This window comes from Ziziphus jujuba, chromosome 12 (genome assembly GCF_031755915.1).
Source record: "Ziziphus jujuba cultivar Dongzao chromosome 12, ASM3175591v1".
NCBI classification, from domain to species: domain Eukaryota; kingdom Viridiplantae; phylum Streptophyta; class Magnoliopsida; order Rosales; family Rhamnaceae; genus Ziziphus; species Ziziphus jujuba.
The window spans coordinates 14,560,464-14,573,381 of NC_083390.1; the positions used below are offsets into that span (position 1 = coordinate 14,560,464).

At 32.1% G+C, this 12,918-nt stretch overlaps 1 protein-coding gene across 1 annotated transcript; it reads right to left on the reverse strand.

Annotated features, from left to right (window-relative positions):
• Positions 1 to 534: 534 nt before the first annotated feature.
• On the reverse strand, positions 535 to 6,913 carry LOC107407081 (probable protein S-acyltransferase 22). Its single transcript, XM_016014313.4, has 9 exons — positions 6,179 to 6,913; positions 5,973 to 6,086; positions 4,368 to 4,772; positions 3,927 to 3,995; positions 3,772 to 3,843; positions 2,838 to 2,966; positions 2,596 to 2,676; positions 2,054 to 2,242; positions 535 to 1,659 (listed from the first exon to the last, which is right to left on the reverse strand). The coding sequence occupies exons 1-9, from the start codon at positions 6,218 to 6,220 to the stop codon at positions 880 to 882; spliced, it is 1,881 nt and encodes a 626-aa protein (XP_015869799.3). The 5' UTR covers positions 6,221 to 6,913; the 3' UTR covers positions 535 to 879.
• Between the last annotated feature and the right edge of the window lie 6,005 nt (positions 6,914 to 12,918).

A 12,918-nucleotide genomic window follows, 5' to 3' on the forward strand; every position in this document is an offset into this window, starting at 1 on the left:
ATAAACTGAATAATTTATTATTTCATGCGACACCAAAATAAAAAATCTGAGTTCTACTAATTAAACTTTTTCTTTAATGCTACAAAACAATTTTTGAGTGGTTGATTATGGATGGTTTGTCATACCATGCCAACCAATGTAACAGTTGCATATAAAAAAATTTGCATTTAGAGTTAAAAAGAAAAAGGGAAAAAATTAAAATACAAATAATGAATGAATCGGGAAAGAGGTTGGAAAATAAAAATTAAAAAGAAAATTTGTAATGCTGCAAGATTATTGGACTTTTGTAGGATTTGATATAAAATTTCATCTATAAATGAATCGAGTATGCAAACCTAAACCCAGTATAGGGGTCACTGCCCATGGATTTCAAAATCCACCAAAACAGGAAACCATCTATTTTTTGTCACCAGTCCTCTTTGAAATAATGTTAGAGATTATCCTTTATGGAATTGACATAAAAGAATTAAACGAAAGCCATTCATGGGGAAACCACTTTCAATTTCACCCAAAAAAAAATAAAAGAAATAAATAGACAGACAAAAATGAAGAAACCATTTTCAACAAAACCCTCCAGGGTCCACCAGGAGGACAACTTTTAGCAGTACAGCGGCAAACTTGCTCATCTTGTCAAGTCTTGTGAACACACCAGAGGCCGCAAAAGAAGTCTAAGCAAAAATACAAAGTATGTGCATTGCATCTCAGTTAAAATTTCCAATTCTAAAATTCTATACAGCCACTGTCTGTCTTACCCATTGAAGCCTGAGTTTTCGAAAACCCACAACCCAATCACCTTGGATCACAAATGAAAGAATTTTGAACTATTTTCCCTTGATAGAATTGCAAGACCTAAAACTTTCATGAATCACAATTTTTTGATCATAACTTTCTATTGTTAGTCTGGCTAGAAGATGATGCTTTCAGGTTCACCATCCTATCGTCATGATCAGAGCCAAAGAGAATGTTACTCCAGTTCGTCGATCTTTGTACGATCCTAGAAGGAACCCTATCACTGTCTTCTCCACCAGAGGCTTCATATCCATCACTAGTTGACCTTGACAGTGGGATTCCGCTTTGAGCAGCTATACCAGTTGCAGATAGACCTGTGAGCCGCCTGGCCTCTTCAGGACCCGATGAGGACACCCGGAAAGGGTGGATGTCTGGAGAGTCTAAACTGCTCTCAGGAGAAGAAGCAACAATCCCTGTGGAGCTTGACATAGCTCGGCTTGTTTGGAAAGCACTCCTTGCTTCAAGCTGAAGAGGCGCCAAACTAGTTGATGTCTCAGTGAAACCTTTGTCAACAGCTTTAGCTGAAGTCTTTGTAAGCGGCTCCATTGGCAGCTCAGCAGGAAGGCGCACCCGCTTATTAGCTCGCCTTCTATTATTCTCTGGCCTAAAAACCATTCTGCGGCCACTGCTGCCAAAGCTACTGTCAGTTTCTAGCCCAAAAGAAGCATCACGTCTCACCACAGGCTGCAGGATTTTGGACCTTTTTCTTGCTTCAGCAGCAGCCTTTGAGACCTCTTCTGCATTCAATCTTGCAAGAGTCCATGGACTAATCTTCACTGCTCCCAGATTCTTCTTCTTAATTGGTTCATCTCCCCCCATCTTTTTGCCTAATGAACTAACAGATCCAGTCTCTGGCGGTACAACATCAAACTGGAAGGAGTGCACAGCAGCATTAACATATTAAGCAATTTGGTTAAGTTCATTGTGACTTAAAATCTCATGATCCCTATACCATTCTCATGTTGGAAACAAAAGGATGTAAAAATCAGTCCCAAATTGAATAACTAATGATAAGCAAGTAATTATATGCATGTTGCATAGCTTCAAGAACAACCTTTCAAGAAGGGGAAGGAATAGTTGAACAACAGAAAACACAATGATCAACATCCAATTACTTCTTTTCACGAAATCTTTTTACATGGATCTGTTGCAGCTTCAGCTAGAATCCTAGTCACTATTAACTCTCAGAGGAATTTGCCATATCTACACACAAAAAAATAAAAACAAAAAAACTGAACACGAAGCATGCTAATGTTAAAATTACCTGATCTTCTAGAAACAGCCGTGGGGGCGTGCACCAAGCACCCCGGTGGAAAGTAGTAAATGAGCTTGCACTGCTTAATCCAGTAAGTGAGCTCGCAGGAGACATTTGGGGACTGTGCTGACCTCCAACTCCTTGTTGCTCTTGTTCCTGCTCCCTCAAAGCTATGATATAGTCATATGTGCTGATTCCCTGCATCACATCCAGATGTAATCATTAACATTTTTACAGTGATACACCACACAAAATATATACAATATCATATGAAAATTATAGTTCTCAGACAAGTTTCTCTATAAACAAATTGAAAATAACAAACACTACTATCGACCATGAACTGCATTTCCAGACAGATGAAAATTTTCTTCTCTAACATTTTCTACATTCCTATTGGTAAAAAACTATGAAAAGAAAAAACACAGTGGAGGCATTAAATACATCATTAAGATGCGGTAAAAGAAAGGTAGGTGAACCTTGAAGATTTCGATAAGATTCCATTCATATGATTAAGCAACTGTTTATGACAAGATACTGTCAAAGCTTACCTTCTTGATAAGGAGGATGTGAAAGAAGAAAAGCTGTGCAAGTGGTAGGGTCGCAATCATTGCCAAAAATGTGCATAACACCTGTAAATTTAACTTACAATTCGTTAGTCTGTGTAGAGGCCATGCTCAATTAACAAATCAAATGAATTAACAGGGAATCACTATACTGAGACAAAACTTATAGAAAATCAGTCAGAATAGACAACATATTTAAAAGTAGAGTCTTGTGAAAAAAAACACACCACAACAATAACGAATGGCACTAAAGAGAAACTGCTTCCCAACTTCGCAGATATATCTACAGCGAACTGCTTCCTCTCAACAAAACAGCAGATAAGCACAAGAATCCCAGTTGACCATTGTAGAATAAGCTGCAATCTCAAGCCCAAGGTGCACAAACCATGTACATACCTGTCAATAATCAATTAAAATGAAAATGACTTGAAAATAAAATTCTTACTCTGAGGTGATCTTCAGATTCTGGCTACTTGTGGGAATCATGGCAGCAAATTCAGGATATGGTAACCGTAAAGATCAGGGACAGGTCTAAGTTTTGGCTATGAGCAAGGGCAGATTAAAAAGTTGAATAAGTCAAAATTGTGAAGAAAGTTAAATTAGAATTGCCTTTCGAAGGACCCTTGGAGATGTAAGTCACTAACCAGGAATTTTTAGTTCTACAGTACAGTTACTCAGAGGGCAGTTACTGAATTATGAAATGACAGACAACAAACCGCCATCAGACATTATGCAAAGAATATGACCTTGAATAGGGATGAACACCAAAATGCGACCAAATAAGCTCAAAGCAGCTGTAAGCAGACTACTTGAGTAGAGGCAATAAACATTATTGTAAAAATCAACTGCAGTATGTTGAACATTTTTCTTTCATAATGAAGAAGATTGTGAATAAGACACTCTTCTTCCACAACAGTGGGAATTATGGATACTCTATTTTTCTCCAAAAAGAATTTTGGATACTCTTATATTCAGTTTGACATGGGTAAGAAGGATTGTTCTTTTCCCATTTCTCTCTTGATGAAAATCAAGGTAATGAAGAACAGATCAAACTCAAAAGGGCTAGCTGGAGTTTTAAGGTTTAAGGGAAACATGTGGAGAGTTGTGGGTTTACTATCTGAAGATTCCCGAGCAAGGATAACAGTAGAGGCTCATGCTTACCAATAGGAGAGCAGTAACCATGAGGGTGAAAAACTGTCTATAGTTCTTTTTTCCGATACAGTTGTTAAGCCACTACAAAGGCAAGGATATAATTGGTATTAGAACAATTACCAAACAATAAGGAAAGAACATTGAACAAATTAAATATCCTTTACCCTGCAGTGATGATCAAAGCGGTCAACACATTTGTCACAAACTCTGCAGTGTTTACTGTACTTGAAGACCTGCTTGGAAAATTTCAAATCACATAAAAAGCCTTGTAATAAACTAAAGTGCTTATTAAATGAGTGAAACACAGAGCTTGAGAACATGATAAGCTGGGCATGCCACCCTTAACAGTTTTCTTAGTAATCAAGCACAGAATGATGGTATAATGCAGTACTTCTGCATTATAAAATATCATTAGACCCCAACTATAACATGCCTGATTTCTGCATGCCACATCAGTATATACCCAACTAATCATGTTGTCTTCTAATTATAGATTACAAAATATAATTCAAGAATCATTTGAACCAAAAAAAAAAAAGAAAAGAAAAAAAAAAAAAAGAGAAACTTAAAAAGAGTTTCGTTGATTTTCAAGTGCAACTACACACCTCAACTTCACACAAACTGCAATAGAACATTCCTTCTTCACTCAATTGTTGTGTAGAGGATTCCTCACTTGAACTAGAACAATTGCACATATATGCACATGGAGAGCAAATCAGCCAGAGACAAGATGAACGTTCTGATGATGTATTTTTCATCTCAATATCTGTAGTTGAGTTTTTAGAAGTTGCATCTTTGCCCGGTTCATCCTTAAACAGAGGTTTCCCGCCAAGTGTTGTAGCATTAGCATCATGTAACGATGAAGTTGATTCCCCACCCAGTTTAGAATCCTTATGTCTAGAATGCTTTTCACAGTCTGGAATGTTAAGATACTTCTTTGACTTGAAAACTCCTGGATCTGCAGGATCAGCTGCCGCACACCAAACATATAGGCTGAAGACGCATGTAATCTGGAAAGAAAGGAAACCTTATTTATGCTTCATAAGGGGAAAAGGCACATCGATACAGTTAAATATAAATGTGATTTACTTATAAACTTACAGCAATTATTTCACATGCTACTAACCAAATGAATTGCAATTAGCTGAAAGACTAAAACATACATATTTATGCCTAGAATTAGTTAACACAAAGTACTTGCTATCCAGACATTTCTAACATGGAACTTTTAGGACTCACATATCATAATTGATTAAGAATTTCACTAGTGGCTAGTGTGCATTTTGTAGCTTAAACCCCAAATTTTCGCAAATTTTGGTTGAAGAGTGGTGTGGGTAAATTATGTATTGTAAGCAAGTAACTTCCTTGGGCATGTAATCATACACTTGATGGTACACTGAAATAATATTGCTAACCTTTGGGATTTATTTTGTAAAAACTTATCAAAGTTTCGTGTTATCGACTGATAGAAAAACTTTTTTCCATGAAGCATTTATTCAACATATCCAGATCTATTAAGTCACACTGCAAAGGTAACAAAGGGATTAGTTGATTGACACCTTTATTTAATGATCAGTTTGATATTTAAGCAATTCAAATGAAAATTTTCTTTAAGAGAAAGCTTTTTACATGCTTATATGAACTAATTGTATAGAAATATGTTCACCTTATCTACAAATATATTCTTTTAGGTGAAGGAGCCAATAAAATTCGCAATGGGTGAGAATTTTAACTTAATTCATTTAATCAGCTTATTGATTCATTTCTAAGTGTTTGGCAACAACTGCAACAAACACTTCCTCAATTACATAGATGTCCTATCTAACAGTCAATGAAAACCCAAAGTTTTTGTTCTCTCAAGAAAACCATAAACGTTCTGAACTTTCAAGACATCAAAATCAAAATTCATGTTGCTAGAGATCGGGAGCCAACTAAAAGATACAGACAAGAAAACTAACCAATTATCCCTTGCTAGCTAAAGGAACAGGTTCATAACATACATGGAAAGATCTATAGATTAGATTACCACACCATAAGAATAAAATAACACAGAAAGGGAAAGGAATCCAGTTACGAGAAAAAGATCTTACATAAACAGAATTTAACCCAGGAATGACTAACCAACAAGCAGGTAAAAAACAGATCTTAAGCACCAAAATAAAGTGCAAAAATACATATGAAAAAAGGAGGGGATACGAGAAATGACTCACAAGTGGAGTGTAGAGACCCATCACAATATACTGAAAAATCTTCTTCCCGACAAAAGGAGCAAAGAACACGTAGAAGGCAAAACCCAATGCCAGAAATACAGCAACAGCCACCACCTTTGGAAGCACAAAAACAATCATTCAAATGAAAATTAGGAAGACCAAGTTGCTCACCAAACAAATCAAAATATGAAATTCTGAATACAAACCTGGAGAGGGTGGTAAGGGAGTTGCCATCCATGCTTCCTCATTTTCTAGTCTTAATGCCTGCAGAGTTTAGAGAAAAAATAGAAGGTAACCAAAAAAAAAATGAGCGGTGGGGGGCAAGAAAATTAAAAATGAAGACTTGGGTCTATCTTTGTTTCTTCAATGTCTCCTTTATATCTTCTTTCCACTTTCCCTCATTTTCCGGAAAACATGAAAATGGCTGATTCACTGAGGAACCAACCACACAAAGCTTGCATCTTGCATTACTAAGAGGGTGTCTAGTCAGAGAGAAAGGAATTGTGGGAGGATAGGAAAAAGAGCTGGAAGGGAGAGATATCACTGGTATGGGGAAGAATGGACAAAGAAAGAAAGCTTTGTCTGGTGTCACTCAATTATGGCCCCAGGTCAAGCAAGATGAGAAAACAAACAGGGCTGGCTGGTTTTTGGTTTTCTCTTGTTTTTCTGGGGGCAAAGCTTTTTTACTTGGGCAAAGATCTATGACTGTAAGAGAGAAAATATGTAAGAGAGAGAGAGAGAGAGAGAGAAAGAGAGAGAGCTAAGAAAGAGAGAGAGCTAGAGAGAGAGTACAGGCCTGGTTTTTCTTTTCATGCCTATAATTACCTCGCAACCCACCTTTCACTTTTTTCTTGTTTCTAGCGTTACCTTTTTCCCTGGGCAAATCATGTGTCACAGGTCAGTGCAACAGACAGTTGTTTGGTTATCCTTTTTGTGATTTTGCCCACACTACCCACAGCTCCCTCCTCACTTTTATTTTCAAAACTCTCCCTACTAATTTACCAAAAAATAAAACTCTTTTATCCTTTTTTCTTTTTTTTTTTCTTTTTTTTTTACCAGAGGAAAAACAAATAGGTGGAAGAGTTATAGCCAACCTTCCAATGTGGTGGTTTATGCTTTGGCTAATTGAATTATCTCTTTTTGGTAGAAAAAGAATAATAAAAACAGTTGAAGAACAATTGGGAGGGATTGTGACCCCTCATCTAAGTCCTCCATTTCTCCTTTTAAGCTCCTGTATCTTTCATTACCTGATGAACATGCATCTCTTTTTTTCTCTTTTTTTTTTGGCATAAAAAAAAAATTTCAATTACTTTAATGTATTAAATGTTGTTCTTGGTTTTAATTATAAGGGGGTGGTTGATGCCTAGAAGAAGACGAATTCTAGATCTAATGACCGAGCCATGTGTTAAGAATCTATGCCAATTTTCAACCATCTGTAAGCTGATTTCATTTACTTTTGCAATTTGCAACTTGAAAGAACCCCAAATTCAAAGGAGTCCTGCTTTGTTTGTTTGTTTTTTTTTTTTTTCTTTACTTTTTTTATTAATGAATGCTTAATGCTTACTTTTGCTCACCATTATTTCCTGCGCAAAAATTAAAGCCAAGTGGGTCTGCCATTTTGTTTTAAAACAACACCAAATTCACACCAAACATTGAGAATGAAAAAGTTGTCTTACTCTTACCTGCTTATCATTCGTCACAATCTACATATATATATATATATATACACATCCATCCATTCCTAATTCCATCTGTTTTCAACCTTTTTTTAACTAAATGGCTCTTTATTTACACTCTTGGTTAAAAAAAAATAAATAAATAATACTTTTTTTCTGATTTTGAACAATTCAAATTCCATATCTTGTGGGGTAAAAATCTTATAGGATACAAGAAGCTAGTTGGTTATTAGCTACATTCCAATAGCAAATGGACAAAAAGGGTTGTGAAAATGTACAACTGCCTCGTATAAGGGTAACATGTGACACAAAAGCTACAAAACAAATAAAAAATTCTTTGCGTTTTCTGAAAAATTTGAACATTGCAAGTCTTGAACCTGAAATTCTCAGTAAATATCCCTCATTTTACAAGATTACAAGAACAAACTTGAAAGGCTCTTTGCCAAGTCAAAAAGGGTATTTTTCTTACAGCAATTGAGAAACCAATTAGGTGAACAAAATTAAAATGGGTTTGTGTGGGAAGCAAAAGAGTCAAACATGCAGAAAGATTCTGCTATCTCATAGAATGTGGGGTTTCTCATATTCATCCAAAAAAAAAAAAAAAAAGTGCGGGATTTCTCATTTTAACAATTTGCAGAAACAAAGAGAGTGACCCAACAATTAGAAAATGGGGGTTTTCTGTATTAGTGTATGTAGGGACCAATGGGTATTTTCTCTGAAACCTTGTGAAAATTTGCATTTGGCATTTTCTTGTCAGATTTTGGACTTGGTGAAGAAAAAAAAAATATATATATATATATAATATAAACAACATTTGGACCGGGTAACGAAGGAAAGGCTGTAATAATAATACCATAAATCACATGTGTACATTTTTGTTCAAATCAGAAACTTAAATTCCACACAAGATGTGTTTGATAAAAAATCAAAGAGTAAGCAGCACAAAAACTGGGAAGGTCCATCATACATCCTAGTAACACTGGATTTTCTCACTTTTGTCAAAAATAAATAAACTATTTTTTTAAAAGTGAAAAAAATATAATAATAATTAATAAAAAAGGTGGGGAAAGAAAAAATTAATGAGGGGTTGGAGGTTTTTACGTATAGGGTCTCTGACAAGGTGGCTCCGTAGCATTAAATAACTTTGGATCTCTATCTGTCGCGTTTCTTTAAGGGAGGGTCAGTATATATGCCTCTCTCCGGGACTCTACTTATTTCACGAATTTCGAGGCCCCACTTAGTTTCCAATTACGTTGACCCTTCAGGTTCGTCCGACCGTGGATTGCCAAGGAACGATGCTTTTTTGTTGTGCTTGATGATGGTCCTACGGTTGCTATTAGTACACGTTATATAGCTGAACCATTTTGCAAAGCTGTAGTGGATAATATCTACACGTGGCAGCTGATTATCTCTTCTACTTGCCTTATTTAAAAAAAAAAAAATTGTTGTCAAAGCTAAATGATATTAAATAACTTGTTCAACAACTTTCTTTCTTTATTTACCAAAAAAACAACTTTCTTTCTTTCTTTTTTTATAATTTTTGGATTGAGTTTAATACAGGCGTTCCAATAAAGTTTTCTACGTATGTCATTATATTATTTATTGAAATAGTCATATAATTTAATTAATTATGAATAAATAAATTTTTAAATGAATAAATATAATTAAAAATAAATCAATAAAATTACAATAATGTTGAAAGAAAATAAATAGTGCTACATGTATATTTAATAGAATAATAATATTAGGGGTACAATTCAACTTACTATTGAGATTATATGTATTATTATTTAACAGTGTGTCTTTGGTAATGTTTATCATTCTAAAAGTTAACTTATCCATTTATTTTTAATTCTATTTACATTATAAATTTTAACACCAATAATATATTTAATTACTTTTAAATTTTCAAAAATATTCTTCATTAAAAGTTCACAAATACCTTTGAGTACATAAACTAAATAAAAATAAATTGCTACATACACTATAATAGAATTCTAAAAAAAATCTTAAAAATGAAGATAATGAAGTTTAGCGATCAAGAGAAAAAAATTGAAAAAAATAATTGACAAATCATTCTTTTCAATCCTAAAATTATAAGTATTTAGCCTTCTTTTATTATTTATTTCCTTTCTTTTCATATTTTTTTTAATCTTTTTCTTTTTATTTTTGTTTAATTTTTTTCTATCTACTCTTACAACCAATTGTTTTCACATCTCAAATGGTTTGATCACATTTGGATTCTATAATTGTAAAATATCATTGTTTAAATTATTTGTGATGTCGTCAAATATACCTAACACAGATAAATTAAACATATCCAAATTATGTATACTGAATTACTTCAATTATATCCAGATTATATAATCTGGATGAAAACATAAGGACATATGAAGTTATTTGGTACACATAACTTGAATATTCAGGTTATATAATTCGGACAAACTGAAGTCGTCCAATATACATAACATGGATGACTTGTATACACCTATTTTACATATATCGAACTATGCAATTATATTTGAATTATTGTATTTCGGATGAAAGCATATCCATCAGATTACATATACCAAACTAAAATAAAAAATAAAAAATAAAAAGTAAAAGTAAAGAAAGAAATACATTTTGTAAATGAACTAATTTGAAAGAAATTATTGAAATTAGAGAATACAGAACTCAGTTAAACAGCTTTCTCCCATTTTAATTTATTACTGTTGTTGTAGAAAAATAGAGAAAGAAGAAGGAAAAAAAAAAAAAAAAGGACAAGTAGAAAACACAAGGAAATTGACTGGTGATGAATGAAAAACAAGCTGATGAGTGAACATCATGATAAATTCATATACGATGAGTGAACGTCATGATAAATTCATACATTTTTTGCTCTTACACATAAAATAAAAATAAAAATCAGGGTTTATTAAAGATGAAAGGGATTTGGGAATTAAAGCTAAATGTAATGTATGGATTTAATTTAAAAGGGAATTAGAAGTACGAAAATATGGTGTATGTATTTAATTATATTTAAGAATAAATCAGGTATAAATGATTGGTGTAACTTGTAAAAATAAAAATAAAAATTAGCATATGTACAATATAGTGAGTATCAAAATTTGTAGTGTGAATGGAATCACCCATCATATTTTTCAAGCTACACTTTTTATAAATATATTAATAAATTAGATAGTGTATGTAATATTGTTCTTAATAAATATTTTGGTAAACTGCTTGATATTTTTAGTATTATTCTTAAATTTAATACACACATAGATAATGTTTGGCATGGTTTTGGAAATAATATTTCTCATGTTTAATGTTCAAAAGTAGCCTAGAGCATTTTTAATAAGATAAGTTTTTTTTTCACAATTCTAAAAGAAATATTTACAATACCGTTTTTTATACACTACCATTTAAATATATAAAAAATATAAAATAATTTTATACCATATTTTTAATATCTAAAATACTCATAATTCATAGAATCTTAACTAAGTCAAAAAATATTCTTTTTTTTTTTTCACAAATTGCTTACAAATCAAACATCATTTCACGAAAACTTTTTTATAACGCTTTAGGATGAAATTGACAGTCATGGAAATTCCACAAATTTTCTTTCCAGTTAGAACATTTTTAGGCAACGTAAAGATATATTCGTTGGAGTGTTCGGTTTCAAAATTATAAATGTCTCTAAAGATGCTCGATCATATAGTTTTGTACAAATTTGATATATTAAATTATATATTTCTGAATATATTTGAGATGTTCATGTTTGAAAACGTTTAATCGCATATTTCTGAATACATTTAAGATATTTAATCGCATACTTATAAACACTGAGATATTTATATTTAAAAAAGCTTAATCTCATACTTTTAAACATATTTAAAGTGTTTAATTACATATTTTCGAATATATTTGAAACGTTCAATCAACTCTGAACATAAATATATTTAATTAATAAATATTCTTAATAGTAATTTTAAATAGGGGTAAAAATATAAATTTTGTAAAGTTTGTTTGGTAATGCAACTAGAACTTCACTTTTGATAATTCTAGGGATTGCTAATTTTTTTATTTTTGGTACATTAGAAATATATGCGTAGATAGTCCATTAAAAAAATAACAAAAAATCTTTAATGAAATTGTTCAAGAATTCTGTGAAGCTAATGTGATAAAAAAAAAACAAATACAGTATGAGGGTTACTATTTACTTTTAAAAAGTTTTTTAAATAGTATAACTCAACAAAAAATTAAAAACAATACTGATTAAGAATATAATCTTCTTTCAAAATGAAAAAATAAATTAACACATAAGCAAATGCCACATTAGTAACAATATTTTAAATTTATAATGTTCAAAAGTGTAGCATTCTCAAAAAATTATAGATCTCCAAAAAATTTTAAAACTAAAATCAGTGATATATATGATATATATATATATATATAGCTTTTTATGAAACTCTTCTAAAAAAACTGAAGCAGATTTTAAAGTTATCCCAAAAAAAATATATATATATCTAATGTTTTCTTGTTAGGTGAAAATAAATAAATTAAAGAATCAAATGGAAGGATGGATGAACCATTTGGATAATATTTCAATATTCACGTTTTATCATGTTCTATTAAATAATAATTTATTAATTAAAAGTTTGTGGATTTAGTACCAGAGGTTAATTGAACTCCTATTAAATTATTGTATATATAATTAAGTCCAAGTAATATCATATATGGTTAAAATGTATTATATTTTTTAAAAACAAAAAAAAAATTAAAGAAATGTAATATAATTTGCTTGGATAATGGTTTAATTAATAGATCTTTATCTCTTGATTATTTTTTTGGTGAATAGTACCTTGCATTAAGCACAAAAAAGCCTCCAGGAAGGAGGGCTACAAACTAAAACCCATGCCCAGACTACATAGAGCACAAATGTTTAATATATCACTGGCAAGTCATCTAAATTATAATTATTTAAATAAAAAAATGCAGAGCCAAAAAAGGCTTTCTTCGTAGGTAAATCAACTAGACCGTTGGCAAATCTAGTATTCCACTTGATAAAGCAATTAAATCTTTGGAACCTTACTCGAATTTCCAACATCTTATAACAGATGAACCAACTAAAACGAAGCTGTTTGGTCTGTGATTTTCTTCACTACCAAAGCAATATCTAAGGACCATTCAATGCAGTCTTAACCTTTGTCTTCTGCGCACATCAAAGCCCATATAATTGCTTAGAACTCTGCTTCATAAGTAGAGTCACATTGAATAGATCT